Source organism: Hemiscyllium ocellatum, chromosome 2, assembly GCF_020745735.1.
Source record: "Hemiscyllium ocellatum isolate sHemOce1 chromosome 2, sHemOce1.pat.X.cur, whole genome shotgun sequence".
Classification (NCBI taxonomy): Eukaryota; Metazoa; Chordata; class Chondrichthyes; order Orectolobiformes; family Hemiscylliidae; genus Hemiscyllium; species Hemiscyllium ocellatum.
The window spans coordinates 96,682,756-96,707,311 of record NC_083402.1 but is presented as its reverse complement, the minus strand read 5'-3'; the positions used below and the strand labels follow the sequence as shown (position 1 = coordinate 96,707,311).

Sequence of the window (24,556 nt, the reverse complement as noted above, 5' to 3'; positions counted from 1 at the left end):
GTTCATCAACTTCACCAATACATTCCACCACGACCTTAAATTCACCTGAACCATCTCTGACACCTCCCTCCCCTTCCTGGACCTGTCCATCTCCATCAATGACGACCGACTCAACACTGACATGTTTTTTACAAACCCACCACAGCTCCCTGGATTACACCTCCTCTCACCCTAGCTCCTGCAAAAATGCCATTCCATATTCCCAATTCTTCCGCCTCTGCCGTATCTGCTCCCAGGAAGACCAGTTCCACCACAGAATATACCAGATGGCCTCCTTGTTTAAAGACCGTAATTTCCCCTCCCATGTGGTTAAAGATGCCTTCCAACACATCTCATCCATGTCCTGCACCTCCGCCTTCAAACCGCACCCCTCCAACCGCAACAAGGACAGAAACCGACCCCCCCACCCCCCACCAGTCCTCATATTCCACCCCAACCAACATCCGCATAAATTGCATTATCTGCCGACATTTTTGCCACCAGCAAACGGACCCCACACCAGGGATATATTTCCCTTCCCACCCCTATCTGCAGTCTGCAAAGACTGTTCCCTCCTTGACTACCTGGTCAGATCCACGCCCCCCAACAACCCACACTCCACTCCTGACACCCTCCCCTGCCACTGCAGGAATTGCAAAACCTGCACCTACATATCCCCCTTCACCTCCATCCAAGGCCCCAAAGGAGCCTTTCACATCCATCAAAGTTTCACCTGCACTTCCACACATGTCATTTATTGTATCCTTTCCTCCCGATGTGGTCTCCTTTACATTGGGGAGACTGGACGCCTTCTTGCAGAGCGCTTTAGGGAACATCTACAGGACACCTGCATCAAACAACCCCACCACTCCATGGCTGAACATTTCAACTCCCCCTCCCACTCTGCCGAGAACATGCAGGTCCTGGGCCTCCTTCACCACCACTCGCTCACCGCCCGACACTTAGAGGAAGAATGCCTCATTTTCTGCCTTGGAACACTTCAATCCCAGGGCATCAATGTGGACTTCACCAGTTTCCTCATTTATCCTCCCCCCCCCCCCCCCCCCCCACCTTACCCCAGTTCCAAGCTGCCAGCTCAGCACCATCCTCATGACCTGTCCTACCTGCCAATCTTCCTTCTCATCTATCTGCTCCACCCTCCTCTCTGACCTATCACCTTCATCCCCACCTCCATCCACCTATTGCAATCTTAGCTACTTTCTCTCCAGTCCACCCTCCTCCCATTTATCTCTCCACCCTGAAGAATCCTAGCCTCATTCCTGACGAAGGGCCCCTGCCCAAAACATCGACTTTCCTGCTCCTTGGATGCTGAATGACCTGCTGTGCTTTTCCAACACCACTCTTATTTATGTGTAGGTTGCTATTCTCTGAGGTACCTGTGAGAAAGTACTTTGGAGCTCAGTGGTTACCACTGTTGTTTCACAGCGCCAGGAACCCGGCTTCGATTCCACCCTCTGTGTGGAGTTTGCACGTTCTCTGTGTCTGTGTGGTTTCTTATGGGTGCTCTGATCACCTCCCACAGTCCAAAGTTGCACAGGTTAGGTGGATTGGCCATGCTAAATTGCCCAAAGTGTCCAGGCATGTGCAGGTGGGGAGGTATCTATGGTAAGTGCAGGGTTACAAGGTGGGATGCTCTTCGGAGTTTTGATGTGGATTTGATGGGTTGAATGGCCTGCCTCCATACTGTGGGGATTCTATGATGATTCTATGAAAGTATTTGATACCAGTTCTCAATAGTGTTTACCTGGTGGTTGCAGCTATCATGCATTTCAGCCAACAATCCTCAACAGTTTACGGCACCTCCAGAAGCATCAGAGATGCAAAGCATCAGCCTCACCACATCATTGTAGTGCATCTTGTACAATATAATTCAGCGTATTAATATAAAACAAAGAGCTGTGGATGCTGGAGATCTGAAGCAAACAAAATTAAATTGCTGCAGAAATTCAGGTCTGGAGGCATCTGTGAAGAGAAAACAGAGTTAAACATCTTTCAGTCAGGTGATCTTTTTTCAGCACTTCAGTACTGCACTTTGGAGTTCATGACGCCTCACATTGCAGTCCTAGGCTGCTTCGCATGCAAGGCAGGCATCCATTTCATAGATCAAAGCAGGAATCTATCACAACTTGCTTTCTTGATGTTAGCTCACACTTTATGCACACTTGGATGCTAACAGCATCTCTGCTGTTCCTTGTCTTTTATTGTAGACAGAAAGCCAGGCATCCTGTCATGTTTGCCAGTGGAAGGGTGACTGTGTTGCTGTGTGGCACTGTGTAACGTCAGTGTCACATTTGTAGCATATGGCAGCAGTTGACAAATACACTGCATGCGCTTCAACCAAATGGTCATGTCTGAATATTAACCGGGTGCAGTCCTTGGATCAGTCATAGAATACTATGGTCAGTCAGTGGTCTGGTCCATCATCGGTGAGGAAAGGTGAGTGTTTTTAATTAATTCACTTGTGGGATGTGGGTGTTGTTGGCTGGGCCAGCATTTATTGATATCCTTGCAATTGAGAAAGCATTGGTGATCTGCCTTCTTTAATTGCTGCAGTCCATTTGTGTAGGGAGGCCCACAATGCCACTAGAGAAGGAGTTCCAGGATTTTGATCCATGGCAGTAAAGGACCGTGATTTATTTCCTAGTCAGGATGGTGAGTGGCTTGGTGAGGAATTTGCAGATGGTAGTATTTCCATTCCAATTCCTGCCCTTGTCCTTCTAGTTGATAGTGATCTTGGATTTGGAAGTTGCTGTCTCAGGAGCCTGGTGAATTTCTGCAGTTGATCTTGCAGATGATACATACTCCTGCTACTGAGAGTTGATGGTGCAGGGAGTGAACGTTTGGAATGTGCTGCCATTCAAGTGAGCTGCTTTGTCCTGGGTGGTATCAAGCTTCTTGAACGTTGTTGGAGCTTCACTCATCCAGGCAAGTGGAGAATAATCCATCACACTCCTGACTTGTGGCTTGTAGATGGTGGATAGGCTATGAGAAGTCAGGAGACCAAGTTACTCGCTGTAGGATTCCTGCATTCGATCTGCTCTCTTTGTTATTCTTGGATCTTCAGTGAGTGAGTAGGAAGCACAGTGATGAGGAAGGAGTAGTTATTTGGGTCATTGGGGTCATTGAGACCATTATTGGATGATGGGCCATGAGCATTGGCGAGAGGTAGATGCAGTGGCAGAGTTAAAGTGAGTGTGTAGTAGCAAAGAGACAATGGTGGAACCTATCCTGGTCATTAACCTCCTTGTGGCAACGCTACATGTTTCTACAGAGCATTGACCTGAATAGTCACTTGGAACCATGCTGACAGCATTTGAAGTGGCATGCAGCTGCGGCTCAAATATGTCACCTGAGGCATGATTGTTCTAAGTTCTTGGCACAGGTGAGCATTTGCATCGCTGATGAGTGCACAAGTGCTTGAGGGCAACGCTGCGGAGCCAGAGTGAGTACTTCAGATGGCCATTACAAATTGCATGAGAAATGTCAATAGGTGTCACAGATAGAAATCCTCTATGACAATTGGCTAGAGATTTCAGTTGGGATGGTGAGATTCTAGAATATGTTAGGAATATTAAGAAAGAGGTTTTAGTGGGCATAAATTTGCATAAATTCCACTGTCTGATGAGATGTATGCCAGGCAGCTATGGGAGACAAGGGAGGAAATTGGTGGGGCCCTTGCAGAACTACTTAATAGTTGACTGACCGCAGGTGTCGTGCCAAATGACTGGAGGATAGCTAATATGGGTCTTTTATTCAAGAAGGGCTTTAGGCACAGGCCAGGTAACTACAGATCAATTAGATTGATGTCAGTCGTGGGCAAATGTTTGGGAAAAGTTCTGTTGGATAAGATTAATCAGCACTTAGGTAGCTATTGATCAGGATAATCAGCACGGATTTATTGGAGAGACTAATTTAATTGAGTTTTTTGAAAAGGTGGCTAAATATGAGGATACTGCAGTTGATGTGAATATGGACGTAAGTCTTTTGACAAAATCGACGTGGAAGGTTGGTCCAAAAGGTAACAGCCCATAGGCAATTTGGCAAATTGATGCTCGATTGGCTTGAAAATAGAAGACAAACGGTGATGGTGGAAGTCTGTGGCCAGGGAATAGGCTATATACCAAGTACAGGTAAATTGGATTGTTAGTTTGTTGGTTGGCATTGACATGGTGAACAAAGAGCCTGTTTCTATGCAGTATTACTCTGTAGCTCTATGATATTCCCTGAAATTAACATTGCCAGAACTTTGGAGACCTCAGTTTCTAATTCCTACTCCTCGTCAGCTAGAAAATAGTCTTTTGGTAATGTTTTTCCACATATTTCCTGGCCAGTAGCCTTCTCTTCCAAAGCAGTAAGACAAATTCAAGACTTCACAAAAACAAAAGTTGATGAATTCAATGTGGAAGCTATGCCCCTTTCTTACAGTAGTAATGGTGCAGTCTTTGATTTGAAGGTCCTGTAAGTGCTTTCACAGTGACTGCAAAACATTAAGTGTGGCATAGGGGTGGCAGGTGTATCGGGGTGTTGGGAAAATAGGTTACCAGGTTACCAGGTGGGAGCTGAGATCTATGGTAGAAGGTGGATGAAGGTATAGAAAATTAAGTGGGTGAGGGGAAATAGAGTGTAGGGTCAGATGACATATGTTGGTTGGTGTAGGATGTCATATGGGTGACGATGTACGGTGTCAGGTATATGGACGAGTACTTAGGGTAGGTTCAGAAGTTGGAATTTAGCGGGGCAGTATCACTTCAGGGTTGAGGCAATGGTTTTGGGTCCAGTGGGTTGGGATGATGGTGATAGTGTTCCAGGTCAGTAAGGTGATGGTATGACTGTCAAGTCCAGTGGGGTACATCAGGATTGAGGACTTGTGGAAGAGTTGGGGTATGGAGTATTGGGTCTGGGAGGGACGAATGAATGTGGAAATGGGTTGACTCCATGGATGTTGGGGTCTGTACAGTGAGTTTTTAAAAGATCAGTGGTGAGTTGGCGGTTCAATAGTTAGAGCAGGTTTAAATCCTCTAACCTGTCTTTTAAACTATTAATCTTAACTAAGTCCAAACTCTTTGAAATCCCTGACTCTAACTCAGAATCAGGGACTTTTTCTTTTAAGAGGTTTCCAAATCCCAGGCCATTGTCTGAAGGAAATGTCAACATCCTGATCAGATCCTGTGAAGCCAACTGTGTTGGGATTTCTTTAAAATCCTGATGGACAAATTAAATCAATGCTGGTGAAATGATTATTTTCCTATTGGAATTTCTGGACTAATAGTTGTAATTTATTTTCTAATCAGAAAATTAAGTTAGCAATAATATTTGAACTGTTCAATCTACCGGCAGCAAATGCAGAAATATGTTTTACTAAACCTTAATCATAACTGTTGCTTATCAGATACTTTTTAAAAATGATTCTGATATTCCAATATCTGTGATGGAGCCAAAGTGCTCTTTGTAATTCTCCAAATACATGTGAATAGAGCATATAACATTGTCTGTTCATAAGTACAAAAGCTCAGAGCATTCTTATAGGGCTGCTATATTTGTTTGTATCACACTTTCTGTTCTTCTTTTGTATTTTAACATTTCCTTTCTTTTTTGAAAATGCTATTTTGTGTATATTAATATGTTCTCAGCAGTGATTTGAATAAGTGAAAAAATTGCTATGTCTGGGGTCAGAACACAAAAAATTGACAAATTTTATCGACTCCCTTTCAATCTGTTTATAGTTATTGATGATTTTACAAAATGGCCATTTTATTTTCTGAAGTTCATAGTTTTGTTTGTGTATTTTATATCTTCTAATTATATATGGTCAGAAGATGAACAATCAAGGTTGTTAATAATTCTGGGAATGTGAGCAGGTGGAGGGGATTGACAAAAGCATAATCGCTATGTTGACTATCCCTTGTCGGTCCTTGCCTTTCCAAATACATGTGCACCCTATCCCTCAGGATTCGCTCCAACAACTTGCCCACCACCAACGTCAGGCTCACCGGTCTGTAGTTCCCTGGCTTGACTTTATCACCTTTCTTAAATAATGTCACCATGTTAGCCAATCTCCAGTCTTCCTGTGACTATCGATGATACAAATATCTCAGCAAGTTGCCTAGCAATCACTTCCCTAGCTTCCCACTGAGTTCTAGGGTACTCCTGATCAGATCCTGGGGATTTGTCCACCTTTATGCATTTTAGAACAACCAGCACTTCCTTCTCAAGATGTCACCATCTATTTCCTTACATTCTATACCTTCCATGTCCTTTTCCACAGTAAACACTCCTCCATTTCCTGCAGCTCCACACAAATATGATGGCACAGCAGCCACAACTCCATGCTGTTGTACACCGCTAATGTTCCCTTGCACATACAAGCTCATTCTCTTGCCTTAGTTGCTGTTTAACCAGCAGGCCACACAATGTATCGGTCATTAGGGTGCATCCTTTCTAAACGTCCTCTCCAATTCCACTCTGTTACTAATGCCCATGGTGAGCTGTGACTTCTCATTGTCCAGTAGGAAAGCATCACAGGCAAGCACTTAAGTTTCACACTTTTTGGCCCAGTATTTCTGATGGCCTCACAGCATTATTCTAGTGTAAATGGGAGTTGCATGTGGGGATCCTGTAACATCCCTATAATAGAAGCCTCTGAAGGAATTGTTTGAGAAATCAAATATTCTGCAGTGCATTTCCTCTTTGCCTGGAAGCAGCTACTTAAATTGGAGAATTTGGGGTGTTCTGAAGAATTTAAGTAAATAGTTACTCTGATTCCATGTTAGGCAACTGTTTGTGTGGAGTTTGCACATTCTCACTGTGTCTGCGTGGGTTCCTCTGGGACCCCTAGTTTCCTCCCACAGCCCAAAGACGTGCAGATTAGGTGGATTGGTCATGGCCATGCTAAATTGCCCCATAGTGACCAGAAACGTGTAGGTTAGGTCGATTAGCCATGAGAAATCCAAGGTTACAGGGAAGTGGTAGGGATTCTATGATTATGACTCTCAAAGTTAGACTATTAAATACATATTCTAACCCCTCAGTAACTTTCAACTGACCTCATACTTACCTGACATACCCAACTACACGTCGCCTTACATCTTGTAGACCCTAACCTTTTATAAAATTCACTTGAGACGTGGGCATTGTTGGCTGGGCCAGCAACTATTGTCTGTTCCAAGTTGCCATTGAGAAGGTGATGATGGTACATTTCCAAGCCAAGATGGCGTTCCTTGGTGGGGAAGTCTCAAATGATGATTATTCTCATATTTTCTGCTCTTGTCCTTCTTGATGGTAATGGTCATGGTTTTGAATGGCGTGATCTAAGTATCTTTGCTAAATTTCTGCATTGAACCTTTGTAGATAACATTTAGTGCTGCTACTGAGTGATGGTGATGGAATGGCTAAGTGAATGACAGTTTGTGGATGTGGTGTCAGTCAAGTGGGCTGCTTTGTCCTTGAAGGTGTGAAGCTTCTTGAGTGTTGTACTCATCCAGGAAAATGGGGAATATTCCATCACACTCCTGATGTGTGACTTGTTGATGGTAGACTGGCTTTTGGAACTCAGGTGATGACTTACCTATTGTGGTATTCCTAGCCTCTGACTTGCTCTTGTGGCCATTGGACTTATATGATGAGTCTAGTTCAATTTCTGGTTAATGGTAACTCCCAACGATGTTGAATATGGGGGATTCAGTGATAATAACTTTACTAATGTCAAGGGATGATGTTTAGATTCTCCCCAGTTGAAGGTGGTCATTGCCTGGCATTTGTGTGACATGCCTGTTACTTGCCAAGTTATAGTGCAAACCTCGATATTTCCGGGTTTTGCGGCATTTGTACTTGGGCTATTTCAGCGTCTGAAGAGTTGAGTGGTACTGAACACTGTGTGATCATCAATGAACATCCCCACTCCTTATCTTAAGATGGAGAGAAGGCCATTTATGAACAGCTGAAAAATGATTGGTTTAGGACATCACCATGAGGAACTCCTCATGAAATGTCCTGTAGCTGAGATGATTGTCCTCCAACAACCATGTCCACCAACACTTTTCAATGTACCAGGCATGTCTTTAACCAGCAGAGAGGTTTTCTTCAGATTCCTGCTGACTCTGGTTTTGTTAGAGCCCCTTGATGCCACACTGTCAAATGTGGCCTTGATGTCAACTCCCCTCTCACCTCTGGAAATCAGCTCTTTAGTCCATATTTCAACTAAGGTTATAATTAAGTCAGGGACTGAGTGGCTCTGGGGAAACCCAAAATGGATAACTATGAACAGATTATTGCTGAGCAGGTGCTGCTTGATTGTAGCATTGACTGCTTTACTGATGAGTGAGAGTAGATTAATGGGGCAGTAATTGGCTGTGTTGGATTTGTCCTACAAGTGGATTGGAGAGGTACCTAGATGATTGTAAGAAGTTGGCAAACAGACCCAATGTCAGTGGCTAGGGTTGTGTGCCACAAACATTGCTATACCTCATGGAGTTCCAGCTCTGACAAGATTCCAACCTGCGCTCTGTCCAGTTCAATGTATCTCTGTCTGTGCTGCAATACTGCCACTGCCTCAACATTTCTGTTTTTATTTATTCATGGGATGACAGTTCCACTGAAATTGCCTATCCCCAATTGCCAGAGGCAGTTAAGAATCAACCACATTTTTTTTTGTATTTCCAATTCTCCCTTCTGCCAAATGCTTCCATATCTGTTTGTTCAAAACCTTGTCTGTTAGTTTCTAAATCTGCGAATTGAACGCTAAATATCTGGGAGTCAAAGGTAGCAAGGGAAACCGGTATTTTAAACTAAATTAATTACATTAAAACATACATAGACGTCTTGTGGCATTGTGGTAGTGTCTACTATGTCAAGTTCCACCTCCTGTGGGGTGTGTTATTTAAGGTTGATTAAAAAGAATGTACATAAAAGAGAGTTAACTGGGAAGTGGCTGAGTTTCTTAGAATTTTATTCCAACCAACCACACACTAACTAGAAATTATATGTTTGGACTCTGTCTAGAAGTATTAAACTTCTACCAATTAACACTATCCAACCTTAGATGAAGCACTATTAAACTAGTTTCAACCCAGTTTAAGTGGAGTCTATCCCATAGCTGCTACTTTTCTGACTGGTACCAATGCCCTATGAATTAAAAATTTCCTTACTAGTTTTTGAATCAACGCATTCTAATTTTGAGCTGAAAAATGTGTTGCTGGAAAAGCGCAGCAGGTCAGGCAGCATCCAAGGAGCAGGAGAATCGACGTTTCAGGCCTGAGCCCTGTTTCAGGCCTGAGCCCTCCTTCAGGAATGAGGAAGGTGTGCCTAGCAGGCTAAGATAAAAGGTAGGGAGGAGGGACTTGGGGGAGGGGTGTTGGGAATGCGATAGGTGGAAGGAGGTTAAGGTGAGGGTGATAGGGCGGAGAGGTCGGGAAGAAGATTGCAGGTCAAGAAGGCGGTGCTGAGTCCGAGGGTTGGGACTGAGATGGGGGGGGGAGGTGGGGGGGGTTAGGGAATGAAGCTGGACAAATCTGCATTCATCCCTTGTGGTTGGAGGGTTCCTAGGCGGAAGATGAGGCACTCTTCCTCCAGGTGTCGTGTTGCCATAGTCTGGTGATGGGGGAGGCATGTCCTTGGCGGAGTGGGAGGGGGAGTTAAAGTGTTCAGCCACGGGGCGGTTTGGTTGGTTGGTGCGGATGTCCCAGAGGTGTTCTCTGAAATGTTCCGCAAGTAGGCAGCCTGTCTCCCCAATGTAGAGGAGGCCACATCGGGTGCAGCGGATGCAGTAAATGATGTGTGTGGAGATGCAGGTGAATTTGTGACGGATTTGGAAGGATCCCTTGGGGCCTTGGAGAGAAGTGAGGGGGGAGGTGTGGGCGCAAGTTTTGCATTTCTTGCGGTTGCAGGGGAAGGTGCGGGGAGTGGAGGTTGGGTTGGTGGGGTGTGGACCTGACGAAGGAGTCGCCGAGGGAGTGGTCTTTCCGGAACGCTGATAGGGGAGGGGAGGGAAATATATTCCGAGCAACGCATTTTTCAGCTCTGATTTCCAGCATCTGCAGTCCTCGCTTTCTCCTAGCATTCTAATTTTGAATCTGCTTGAGCTAGCTGATTCAAAAACAGACAATCCTGAAAAAGCACAGCATCAGTGGAGAAAAATCAGAGTTAACATTTCAGATTGAATGACGGTTGCTCAGAGAGAGAGAGAGAAAAAAAAGAATGTTTGGAGACAATGGATGCTGCTCGTTTTCCGCTTGGGGACCTTGCGATCTTCTGGACTCAATATCAAGTTTAAAAATTGTAGGCGTGAACTTTCCAGTGTCCTTATCACAACTACGCACCATGCCTTGTTCTCATGTAGTCTGCTATTACACATTGTTAGCCATTGACAGTCCCCATTACTAGTTATCAATTCATTTGTCTGTCCAATGTTCTGTCTGTTTGGACTCTATTCCCACCTTACCTCTTCCCCTGCCCTATCCTGTGCATAGAAACCAACATTTTCTTAGCTACCATTGGTTCTGAGGAAGGGTCACTTGAACCGAAATGTTAACTCTGATTTCTTCCCGCAGATGCTGCCAGACCTGCTGAGCTTTTCCAGCAAATTTCAATTTTTGTTTCTAATTTACAGCATCTGCATTTTTTCTATTTTTATGGTCTATTTGATTGTTGGGTTGTTCAGGTGAAATCCAGAGATTATCTTTGAGTATCTGCATTTTAATTTGGATGCTAAAACCTCTCAAACTCTCAGTCAGCAGATTATTCCTATTTTTAACCACATTCTTGCTTCCTTCATCAACCCTAACAACTGGATTCTCTCACTTTTGCACAGGTTTTGACTCCAGCTGTGAGCAGATATCCTTAACCCTAGCACCCGATGGGCAATACAGCTTTTGAAGCTCTTGGTCATTGCTGTAGAGAACAGTGTATATTCCTGTAACTATAATGTCATCAATCGCAACAGAGCATTCCTTTTTGCTCCCTACACTTGAAAAGCTTCCTGCATCATGGTGGTGCACCATGATGGTCAGTTTGCTCAACTACCTTGCAGTCTGCACAAGTACTAACCACTTCATCCCTGTTGGTCAGGGTTGAGGGCTCCATCACTACATCCTGAATCAATCCCCCTGCCTGCCTGATTTCCAATCAGAGACACCAATTCCTGATTATTGATCAACTCTAAAGTGCTACTTAATGCCTGCCTCCTGAACCAAAGCGTTTTATGCCTCATAATTCAGCAACTCCAAGCCAAAATTGTTCAAATTGCCTGCATTAAGCACAGATTATGTTGTCTGGGACTGCAACCAAATCCACATTGTAGAATTTTGGCTCAAAATATATATACATCTTTGTACAATAGAGGGAAGTTATAACATTATTTTAACAAATTTTCTTCATTTTAATGTTGAAGATATTTATCTGTGCATAGTGCATCAGACTGTCTATCATTGCATTAGACTCCAATTACCTGTCACAAATTGTTCTCAGTGATCCGTGTTAGACTTGTACCATATTTACAACAAAAGAATTAATTATTTTGATCCCTAAACTGTCAAATCAGTAAGTGTGATTATGATAAAACACTTCAAAAGTAGTTTCATCCTGGAATACCTAATATTCTCCTTATTAGTTAATTTGAAAGGAACTAGCTGTATGAGATGATGGTGTATTAATGGCCCACTTAATGAATTGAATAAATTATTATGCAATAAAATGCTGCAGGACTTAGTATTGATTTCCTGCAAAAAATAGGTTGTAAAAAAAGATTAATTTACAGCAACCAGTTGCAATAAACAATTTCATTAGGGTAGGTGGCAAAGTTGAGTCAGTTAGAAATATCTAATAGTCATAATCATGTTGTGTCCAGCTTTCTCAAAGAAAGGAAATTATGTCAGATTGAAAGAACAATCCTGCTAATGGGCTGAATTGTTCAACTTCAATTGCCAGTCTCTACTAATCCTGTTTTTATTCTTTATGATATGCCTTCTGTTCATGCATTGTGGAACAGCTGATGTAATTTCTGGCAAAAGTGAGTTGCTGTAATATAAACCACAGTTGAATATTTAGGTTGAGAAAACATTTGAAATTGCAAAAGTAGCATTATGAGTACATGATGGTTCACCCTAAATGTTTCAAAGTTAAAAATCACACAATACCAGGTTATAATCCAACAGGTTTACTTGGAAGTACTAGTTTTTGTAGTGCTGCTGTTCGTCAGATAGCTAGTATTTTTCAAAGTATTTTTCAAAGTAGTGATAAGGTCATGAAAAGAATCAATCAGTCCCAATTCAGTGATGCAGTGTTGTTGGCAAATGGGTCCTCTGCCGGTCAAGCACATTAAAATTGCTTGTGTAATACTAGTTTTGTGATTTGTGGAATTTACAGCTACTGAACAAATATCATTTGAACACTTCTTGTTAAATCTCAATTCTAAATAGTTACAAGTGAAGAAAGCATTTAGATTGAGATTTTTGTAATAGTAGCTTCAATATTTCTACCACGAGAATCTTGTTCTTTCTCTGTGTTTAAATTCAAATACCTGTATTACATGGTGATTCATTTATTGCTCCTCATTTTCTGCTTTTGTTGATTAATCCCAGTGATTCTGGTTCTGCAATACAGTGATGATAAATGGAAATGTAAAAATGTATTACATCAGTAGGCTGACATGTTTTTGATGGATTGTGGTCTTAGTAGGTACAATTGTTAACTGAACTTGGCATCTTACAGATAAATAATGAGTCAGTGAAGTTTAAAGCATGTAAAATATTACATGAGACATCAGTGATTGAGTCAAAAGCTGCAATATGATTGAGATGTTCAAATAATGAAAAAGTCATGACAGCTGAATTGTTTTATGAAGACAATTTAAATCATGTGGTTAGATTATCTTTATTGTTCGATTAGATGGTGTGGGGTGGCATGGTGGCTCAGTGGTTAGCACTGCTGCCTCATAGCACCAGGGACCTGGGTTCGATTCCAGTCTCGGGCGACTGTGTTTTGAATTTGTACTTTCTCCTGTGTCTGTGTGCATTTCCTCCGGGTGCTCTGGTTTCTTCCCACATTCACAAAGATGTGCAGGTTACGTGAATTGGCCACGCTAAATTGTCCATCGTGTTCATGGATGGGTAAGTTGGGTATATTAGTCAGGAGAAAATGTAGAGTAATAGGGTAGGGGAATGAGTCTGGATGGGATACTCTTTGGAGGGTTGGTGTGGACTAGTTGGGTCGAAGGGCCTGTTTCCACACTATAGGGATTCTATGATTCTAATTTGTTGTATACATTTATGTTGAACACATGCTTTTAATATTGTTTCCCCGAACAATGAAATTGGAAATGAAATAAATGCTATCGCTTTGACAATGTATGCTTTCCCTTTAATTGTAATTTGCATGAGATGTCTTGTATTCTGGATTTATGATCAATTGTGCAAATATACAGAATAGACGTAGAAGGAGACCATTCAGCCCCTCAAGCCTGCTCCACTATTTAAGGAGATCATGGCTGATCTGTTTGATTTAAATTCCATATTCCTATCTATCCTGATTCATTCCCTTGTCTAATAAAAATCTGTCTACATCAAATGTATTTAATGACTCTGCCTTCTGAGTCAGATAATTCCAACATTGCGCAACTTTCTGAGAGGAAAATAATTCTCCTCATCTTTATCCTGAAAGGGTGGCCCCTGATCTTGAAATATTGCTCCCTAGGTCTGGATTGACCCACAAGGAGAAACATCTTTCCATGTCTAGCCTATCAAGACTGTTTAGGATCTTATATACTTTATCAAAACAAGCAATGCCTATTCAACCTGTCCTCATCAAAAAAACCCACTCATTCCAGGTGTCAATCTAGTAAACCTCCTCTGAGCTCTTTGAAGTGTATTCACATTCTTTCTTAAATAAGGAGACCAAAACTGCACAGAGTATTTGAGATGTAGTCTCACCACTTTCCTGTATAATTGATTCCATTTGATATTATTATTAAACAATTCAGATCCCAGACTGAAACCTGGCTTTGTTTTTAACATATGGTTCTCATTGAAGCATAAGCATGCAATGTTCCAGATTTTATTTTAACAATAAAGACATTTATTAATCACAAGAAATCACAAGAATGAACCATGCGATATGTTCATCACACAAAATTAAAGACTTTTAAAACTTGCAAAAGTATAATCCCAAAGCATCATTTTAAAAATCCCAAAATAGCCCAGCATCCTGTGCATTACCAAAAAAGTACCCACAATACTCAAAAGAAGGGATGTTAAGAAAAGAACATCTAGTTGAAATTAACTGACTTTTCACTCCTCAATTGGAAACACTGACAGCTTCTTGCTAAACCTATGATATATCTGAGATTTAACATACTGAGCTTTGAGTAACTTTGTCAACATTTTATCCCAATAGTTCTGGTTCACTAATTCTTTCCAATAGGGTATTCTAATTTTACTACATTCGCCACCCTCAGGCATACTGCTTAGTACAGCCGTCTCAATACAGCCATCTCTATCCAAGGACTTCTTGGAACTCTTCCAAATAAAGTAAAACATAGAATATTAAGTATCTCCATCTAAGCTATGAGTGTTTACCCGAAGCTTAAAAAGTCCGAAGTCTAGAAATGCTGAACATCATAATGGTTTCCTTGGTAATTTACAAAACATCTTAACATAACTGAAAACCAATTAGTGATTCCAAAGTAGGTATGATAAACTGTTTTGAAATAAATAACCTTGGCTACAGACCATATATACAAGTTAATTATTAATTTCAGAGCCACAGTTAAAATTTGTAATGAATTTCATTTACATGTATATAAATCACACACTTTATTGTCACACAAAACATCCTTACTCTTATATTCTATATCCTTATCATCAATGATAGCATCCGATTAACTATCTTGTACTTAATGTATATTGCAGATTAACATTATATGATTCATGCACAGATCAACAAAATTCCTATGCATCTTGGAGTTCCACAGTCCTTCTCCATTTAACAAATAATCTGACTTTTCATTCCTTTGGCCAATGTGAACAACTTCACATTCTCCCATATTATACTCTGTCTACCAGATTATTGTCCACTCACTCAGCCACTCCAAAGATGTGCCGGTTAAGTGGATTGGTCATGCTAAAGTTCTGGTGATGAGGCATTCTACCAAATGACTTTGACAGTCAGCTCAGAGAATCACCAACAGAATCAAGTGTCTCCTTTTTCTGCAGGATCTCTGAGTTCTATGCTGACCACTGCTTTTCTTTGCAAATTTTTCCATGAGGGTCTGGTGATGTGGAAAGGTCCAACTATTTAAAGCGTTGTGTGGTAACGAGGCCAAACCCATCCTTCATAACATATGAGCAGGTAGAACCTCAGTACGTAGTGACACTAAGGTTCTGCACACAGCTTGATGCAGCTGCACACAAGGTGGCTATTAGGATGAGGGTGGCATTGGATAATTTTGCCACCCCCTCCCTTACCCAGAGTTTTGCACATGATGCAAGCACCATTTATGTTTGACCTCCAAGTGAAGAGGAAGATGGCTTGGAAGTAAGTCAGACCAGTGGTACGTACAGCAATACCAAGAGTACCTAACAATGATGCCTGGGGTTTCACCTGCTGTGGTGAGAGTGGTAGTGCTTCCATTTGCCCAGTTTCTGCCTTACCTTGGCGATATCTTTCCCCAAGTTTTAGCACATCCCATGGCTCCTCTAAGTCATATTCACAGCATCTTCAGTTAATTTGGCCTGATGATGAGGGGATAAATGATCAATTGTCACAGTTTTTAATCCCCTGGAATGCTCTATTTGGTCATGGGAGATTGTTGCTGATTCCAGTAGGTTTCCAGCCAATCCAGGAGTGTAGGCAGCCTTGTCATATTCTTATGCCTGTGATTGCACAAACAAGGGAACAGTGCATATAAATGCATGGCCGGAGAGATGGGTGCAGGCTTTGTTGCAGATGGGAAATATACAGGGCCAGAAAGTTTGCAGCTATATAGGGCTAAAATCAGTATTACTAAAGTGAAATTTCTGGGGCTGTTGGGCAGAGACTAACCTAGCATGGCAGTGAATGATAATTTATAGATTTAGAAGTGAGAGAAGCAAAGTTTAAAAAAAGCTAGCAAAGATCAGGGAGAGGCAATGGCCCAGGCATTTTATTGCTGGACTGTTAATCCAGAGTCATAGCTAATGCTCTGGGCATGCAGGTTCAAATCCCACCATGGCAGGTGATGGAATTGGAATTCAATTTTAAAAATCTGGAATTAATTCTCTAATGAGGACTATGAATCCTCCATGTTATGGAGAGAGATAGGTGCGCACAACAGGGTAGATTTTACAATTGGGGAAAGGGAAATTACGGTGCTGTAAGACAGGATTTGAGGAGCATAAGTTGGGAGCATAGGCTGTCAGGGAAGGATGTGGTGGAAATGTGGAACTTTTTCAAGGAGCAGATACGACGTGTCCTTGATATGTATGTACCTATCAGGCAGGAAAGAAATGGTCGTGTGAGGGAGCCTTGGTTGACGAGGGAGGTTGAATGTCTAGTAAAGAGGAAGAAGGAGGCTTACATAAGGTTGAGGAAACAGGGTTCAGACAGGGCAGTGGAGGGATACAGGATAGCCAGAAGGCACCTGAAGAAAGGGATTAGGAGAGCTAAGAGAGGGCATGAAAAATCCTTGGCGGACAGGATCAAGGATAACCCCAAGGCATTTTATGCGTATGTGAGAAACATGAGAATGACGAGAACGAGGGTAGGTCCGATCAAGGACAGTAGTGGGAGATTGTGTATTGAGTCGGAAGAGATAGGAGAGGTCTTGAATGAGTACTTTTCTTCAGTATTTACGAACGAGAGGGACCGTATTGTTGAAGAGGAGAGTGTGAAACGGACTGGTAAGCTAGAAAAGATACTTGTTGGGAAGGAAGATGTGTTGGATATTTTGAACAACTTGAGGATAGACAAGTCCCCCGGGCCTGACGGGATATATCCTAGGATTATGTGGGAAGCAAGAGAGGAAATTGCAGTACCGTTGGCAATGATCTTTTCGTCTTCACTGTCAACGGGGGTGGTACCAGGGGACTGAAGAGTAGTGAATGTTGTGCCCCTGTTCAAAAAAGGGAATAGGGATAACCCCGGGAATTACAGGCCAGTTAGTCTTACTTCTGTGGTAGGCAAAGTAATGGAAAGGGTACTGAGGGATAGGATTTATGAGTATCTGGAAAGACACTACTTGATTGGGGACAGCCAGCACGGATTTGTGAAGGGTAGGTCTTGCCTTACAAGTCTTATTGAATTCTTTGAGGAGGTGACCAAGCACGTGGATGAGGGTAGAGCAGTGGATGTAGTGTACATGGATTTTAGTAAGGCATTTGATAAGGTTCCCCATGGTAGGCTTATGCGGAAAGTCAGGGGGCATGGGATAGAGGGAAATTTGGCCAATTGGATAGAAAACTGGCTAACCGGTCGAAGTCAGAGAGTGGTGGTAGTTGGTAAATATTCAGCCTGGAGCCCAGTTACAAGTGGAGTTCCGCAGGGATCAGTTCTGGGTGCTCTGCTGTTTGTAATTTTTATTAATGACTTGGATGAGAGAGTCGAAGGGTGGGTCAGTAAATTTGCAGATGATACGAAGATTGGTGGAGTTGTGGACAGTGAGGAGGGCTGTTGTCAGCTGCAAAGGGACTTAGATATGATGCAGAGTTGGGCTGAGGAGTGGCAGATGGAGTTCAACCCTGCCAAGTGTGAGGTTGTCCATTTTGGAAGAACAAATAAGAATGTGGAATACAGGGTTAACGGTAGGGTTCTTAGTCAGGTGGAGGAACAGAGGGATCTTGGGGTCTATGTACATAGATCTTTGAAAGTTGCCACTCAGGTGGATAGAGCTTGTAAGAAGGCCTATGGTGTATTAGCGTTCATTAGCAGAGGGATTGAATTCAAGAGTCGTGAAGTGATGTTGCAGCTGTACAGGACTTTGGTTAGGCCACATTTGGAGTACTGTGTGCAGTTCTGGTCGCCTCACTTTAGGAAAGATTTGGGAGCTTTGGAGAGGGTGCAGAGAAGATTTACCAGGATGTTGCCTGGAATGGAGAATAGGTCGTACGAGGATAGGTTGAGAGTTCTCGGCCTTTTCTCGTTGGAACGGCGAAGGATGAGGGGTGACTTGATAGAGGTTTATAAGATGATCAGAGGAATAGATAGAGTAGACAGTCAGAAACTCTTTCCCCGGGTACAACAGAATGTTCCAAGGGGACATAAATTTAAGGTGAAGGGTGGAAGGTATAGGGGAGATGTCAGGGGTGGGTTCTTTACCCAGAGAGTGGTGGGGACATGGAATGCGCTGCCCGTGGGAGTGGTAGAGTCAGAATCATTGGCGACCTTTAAGCGGCAATTGGATAGGTACATGAATGGGTGCTTAATCTAGGATAGATGTTCGGCACAACATCGTGGGCCGAAGGGCCTGTTCTGTGCTGTATGTATTGTTCTATGTTCTATGTTCTAATCCATTACCAACTTTGAAACAAACCCATCTGCTTCACTAATGTCATTGTTATCTGGTCTGGACTTCAGACCCATGGGCAATGAGGCTGATTTATTGCCCAATAGGGCAGTTAAAAATGCTGGCTTTGCCAGTGACAGCCTCATCATGTGAATGAATTTTAAAAATGGAAGGCAGATATTAATACCTCTGGTATACGAGGCTATGGACGAAATCCGGGAAAATAGGATTAGGAAAGTTAGGTGATTGTTTTCATCTGGGTTAAAAATCACACAACACCACTGGCTTGGAGGGCCTTTTTCTGTGCTGTAGATCGCTATGACTGCAAATGAGAGAGGGGCAAATGGAACAAAAGGGTAGAAAATATATGGCAAAAGTGCTGTCCTATGCTTAATGCTACGTTCTTCAAATTATTGAGTCTAGCTGATTCCACAAATAGACATATGCATGAAGACGCAGTTATTACTGAAACTTGAAATGGATTTTGATCCTGCACCTTTTTAGGCTTTGATACAGGATTTCAGATAAGATTAGGAAAAATAAAATGGAGGCGGAAGTTACAATGTTGAGAAAAGACACAATTATGACTTTCATGAGGAAACATATGCCAGAAGAATTGCTGTATCAGGCTATATATCAAAAACAGGAATGAAAAATGATAATCTCACTGCTGGAATTTACTATATGTTGTACTGATCTCTTGGCAGTTGAGATATTCTGTTCCCACCAATCTTTCTCTTCGTTTTGAGTTTACGGGCCTGTCTCATCAGTGATAGATGATAGACGACAGGTGAGTCAGAACAAAAAGTGCAACTTGTCTTGCATAACGAGGTAGTTTATTATGACATAATATCAATAGGTATGTTACATTTAACTAGTTTGGCATAATTCCTTAAAATTATTTGAACTAAATATGTTGCTTCTGACCCCAACAAGACTTTATGCAAGACTGAGAGATGCCCACCCTGTGCAAAGAACTTAATGCAAAGTGGTGGCATAATGATAATGTCACTGGACTAGTAATCCACAGCCTTATTCAAATGCTCTAGCAAAATGGATTTTAATCCCACAATGCTAGATAATAACTGCTGTTGATTGTCATAAGAATTCATGTGGTTTCTTGATATCCATTGGAGGAGAAAGTATCTCCTGCCCTTACCTAGTCTGACCTACACATGGATATGACCTACAGCAATGTTGTTGACTCTTAATTGTCTCTGAAATGGCCTAGCAAGCCATTTCAGTTGTATCAAAATCTACTATAAAGCCTAAAGACTTCAATGAGAGAGGACAGACTGACCACCTGACATTGCCATTTTCAACACTTAGATCAGTGGCAAGCCCAGCCCTGCTGATGCTGTAAAATTCTCCTTACTGATATTCAGAACCTTATGACAAAATTGGGACGACTGTCCTACGGACTAATCAAACATTAGTTTTGTGAATGACAGCTTACAGACAATGTCTTGGCCAGTACTATTCCTGATGAAGGGTTTTTACCCAAAGCATCGATTTTCCTGCACCTTGGATGCTGTGCTTTTCCAGCACCATTCCAATCTTGACTCTGATCTCCAGCATCTGCAATCCTCACTTTCACCTAATATTATTGCCTTGCCTGTCAGCAGAAGTGGCAGTGAAGTGATTTACAGTTGGGAGGAAGTTGACTCCAGACCCCAAGAAATCTCATTGCACCAGCTCAACAAAACTAGCTATTGAAGAGTTAAAGAATAGAATCCAGGACCGACACCAGGCAAATCTAAGTATTAGGTAAAATGACAACAGGACTTTCTGCATGCCAGATGTCAGAATATTATGTGATAGAGATAAGTGGCTCCACAACCAATGGATCTCATCTAAGCTCCGTATTCTTGTCACATCAATCTGAATGGATGTGGACTATTAAACAACTAAGAGGAGAAGGAAGCTCCACATATAGCCTTACCAGTGCAAAAGACATGTTTGTCCATTGTTGTGGTTCTGTTCGCCGAGCTGGGAATTTGTGTTGCCGACATTTCGTCCCCTGTCTCGGTGACATCCTCAGTGATTGGGAGCCTCCTGTGAAGCGCTTCTGTGATGTTTCCTCTGGCATTTATAGTGATTTGTATTTGCCGCTTGTAAGCGGATACAAATCACTATAAATGCCGGAGGAAACATCACGAAAGCGCTTCACAGGAGGCTCCCAAGCACTGAGGATGTCACCGAGACAGGGGACAAAATGTCTGCAACACAAATTCCCAGCTCGGCGAACAGAACCACAACAACGAGCATCCGAGCTACAAATCTTCTCACAAACTTTGTTTGTCCATCTTCAGTCAGAGGTGCCAAATGGATGATCCATGTTGACCTGCTGTTGAGGTCCCTGGCCTCACAGATGCAAGTCTTCAGCCAATTTGATTCACTCCAAATGTTTTAAGAAAAGGTTGGATACTCTGGTTGTTACAAGAATTATGTAGCCTCAAATTTTAGAGTAGTGATTGAAGAGATAATTGAAAATGCTATCAAACAACACTTGCTTAGCAATAACCTGTTGAGTGGCCTTTTCACAACCATTTGAAAATCTGCAAAGGGCTGAAATCTGATTAAGTATTTTGGAATAGTGGTCTGAATAAAATACTGGTTAGGCCACAACAGAATACAGCATATAGTTCTGATCTCCTTATGAGAGGAAGAACTTAATTGCACATTGTATGTAGAGGAGATTAATGAAGATTCCAGGACTGGAGAATTTTAACTGTGATTAGAAGTTGAATTGGATGAAGAATTGGTTTTTCAAAACAGAAAAGGCTGAGAGTGAATTTTGTGAACTGCTATTCAAATTAAGAATGTAAGGTTGTATTGATGAGTTTCCTTTATTTTCAGGTGCTGATTTGAAAGAGCGAGCAAAAATGCATCCAAGTGAAGTTGGTCCATTTGTTTCCAAAGGAAGAAATTTAATTAATGAGTTAGGTAAGTAGTGATCTAGATTAATAACTAGGAATCATATGAATATAAGTTATTTTAAAATATTACTTATGTTGAACTTGTACCAATAAAGCAACTGGCCAAAACAGTACCCTGCTTTTTCAAAGTCTTCATATGTTATATATTGTGGGTTTTTTTCTCGTAATTTGGTATTGTGTTGTACTTATGGCTAAAACAAACGTAGTCAATCAAGATTGAGTTAAATTAAAGGTACACTGTGTCGACAAAAATGAGTTTGTGATGAATGGTGACCTTTCTTGATTTAATAAATCCCTGTTATGAGAATCCAAAAGCTGATTATAACAAAATATTTTGGGCACAAGCTATTAAAAAAATGTAGAATTGGGTAAAATATAGGCATGCAGTAGAGTCCTTACTACATTGGTAATTTTGGGAGCATTAGAAACTCCTAAAAGAGTGCAGCTTCAAGGACATTCAAGATGCAAGGCATGGTAGGCCACTTCATTGACCCCCCATCCAGTAGCTAAACCGTTTGCTCCCTGTGATATTAACACCATCTACAAGAAGGCACTTAGCAACTTCCCAAGATTTTTTGACAGTCCTTCTCAATTCGTAACTCTACCACCAGAAAAGCAAGAACAGATAGCACATGGGAATTTTTTCCATCCCAACTGTGCAACCATTCTGACTTAGGAATATATTTTTATTCTTTCATGGTTGTTGCATCAATCCAGGAACAAAATATATGTAACTGCATGTGTTTTCACCAAACAGACCATAGTGATTCACCTCCACCTTCTTGAAGTCAGCTAGGCATGGGCAATAAATACAGACCATTATATTAATATTCCATGGTTTGTTTTTTTAATTACCTAGAGTTCTGAACTAATAATTTGAGGAAGCAAGTTCAGATACGATGAATCAAATCACTGCAATGAAATATATTTAGAGTAAATCAGGCTGGACTATGCCACTTCCTCCTTAAGCAGCAGATTGGGACACAGCAAAAGCACATCCTAAGAATCAATACATTTTAAAAATGGATAATTTTACCTCGAAAGCTTTAAGTTTAGCCAAAGTTTAAAGGATGAAATGTTCTTTTCTGCTGTGAATAATGGACATTGGTATAAGTTTTATTGTCTTAATTCCTTCGTGGGACATTTACATCGCTGGCAAAGTCAGCATTTGTTCTGTCTTTAATTGTCCTGGATTTGGATAAGTGGGTGGCTCGTACTTGGCAGAAGACAGTCAAAATCATCCAATTGTTGTGGATCTTGAGTCACATGTAGGCCTACAATGTAATGACGGATGGTTCCATTTACCCAGGGCTTTAGTGAGCCAGATAGTTTTTGCAACAATTTATGATACTAACCTTGGTGACCATTACCAAGATTGGTTTTCAATTTGTAGTTTTAAAAAGTTGTTCATGGGATATCGGTGTTGCTGGCTAATCCATTATTTTTTTGCTTTTCCCTAACTACCCTGAAGAAAGAAATGACTAGCTGCTGTCTTGAATTGCTGCAGTCCTTGGAATGTAGATATAGCGCAGGTAGGAAAACTATTCCAGGATTTTGGTCCAGCAAGAGTAAAAGAGTGACGGTATAATTCCAAATTGGGATACATGTGGCTTGGAGAGATATTTGCAGGTGATGGTGTTTCCATGCATTTGTTTTTCTCCTGCTAGGTTGTGGAGTTTTGGAGTTTGGAACATGCTGTTGAAGGAGCTCTAGTGAGTTGCTGCATCATGTAGTTGGTGCAAAGGGAGTAAATGTTGAAGATGGTGATAGAATGCCAATTAAGTGGGCTACTTTTTCCCAAAGCAGCTTTTTTGAGCTTATTGAATATTGTTGAAGCTGCATCCATCTAAATAAATGGGCGACAGCACATGGTGCTTGGTGGTTAGCACTGCTGCCTCACAGGGCCAGGGACCGAGTTTTAATTCCAACCTTGGGTGACTGTCTGCGTGGATTTTGCACATTCTCCCTGTATCTGCAAGTGTTTCCTCCAGGTGTTCTAGTTTCCTCCCACAGTCCAAAGATGTGCAGTTTAGCTGGATTGCCCATGCAAAATTGCTCATAGTGTCCAGGGGTATTCAGGTTAGTTGGAATAGCTATGGGAAATTCAGGGGTGCAGAGATAGGATAGCAGGAGTGAGTGTGTGTGGGATGCTCTTCAGAGGATTAGTGTGGACTTGTTGGGCCAAATGACCTGTTACCACATTGTGGAGATTCTGTGATTCTAATATTCCATCATATTCATGATTTATGCCTTGTAGGTAATGTATTTTTATTGTGGAGAGTGGAACTGAGTTACTTGCTACAGAATTTCAAACATCTGATGAGTTGTTCTAAGAACTATATTTATATGACTTGTCTGGTTCAGTTTCTGGCTAATCATAACCACCAGTTGCTGATAGTAGGTAATTCAACAATGGTAATTGGAAATTGGTTCAGTTCTCTTTTGTTTGAGATGGATATTGCCTGACACTTGTGTTCTCATTCATTGGATGTTGTCCAATTACAGCTGCATATTGGCATGGAATGCTTCTGTATCTGAAGAGTCATGAATGATAATTGTGCAGTGATGGAGAGAAGGTCATTGATGATGCTGCTGAAGATAGTCGGGTCTAGGGCACAATGTTGTGGAACTCCTGCAGTGATGTATGGGACTGAAATTATTCATAAATTATAGAATCCCTATAGTGTGCAAGCAGGCTACTTGACCCATGGAGTTCACACCGCCCCTTCGAAGAATATTGCATCCAGGCCCACCCCTCCATCCTAGCCCTATATTTCTCATGGCTACCCCACCTAGCCTGCACATCCCTGGACACACAGTAATTTAGCATTGCCAATCAACGAACTTGCACATCGTTGGACTGTGGGAGGAAACGGGAGCACCTGCAGGAAACCCATGCAGACTTGGGGAGAATGTGCAAACTCCAGCTGAGTTTAGAATTGAACCTGGGTCCCTGGCGCTATGAGACAGCAGTGCTAACCACCGTGCCACACTGTTTTCACGATCAATTATTTTTTGAACATTGCACTGCATCTGTGTCAACACATTACATAACATGATTAGTCGTTAGATCTAATGTGTTTGATGTTTTTATTATTGTTTTGTAACTTCTAACATGAAAGTTCACTAATTTTATTGGTACCCATATGGT

The 24,556-nt window shown here is 41.8% G+C and overlaps 1 protein-coding gene across 2 annotated transcripts in view; it reads left to right on the top strand.

The window, feature by feature from the left end:
- auh (AU RNA binding protein/enoyl-CoA hydratase) overlaps positions 1-24,556 on the top strand; it is a 331,460-nt gene that overhangs the window by 111,734 nt on the left and 195,170 nt on the right. For both annotated transcript variants that reach the window (XM_060845395.1, XM_060845386.1), the window contains exon 4: positions 21,326-21,412. In XM_060845395.1, the coding sequence (XP_060701378.1) occupies positions 21,326-21,412 (87 nt within the window). The remainder of the gene's footprint in view (positions 1-21,325; positions 21,413-24,556) is intronic.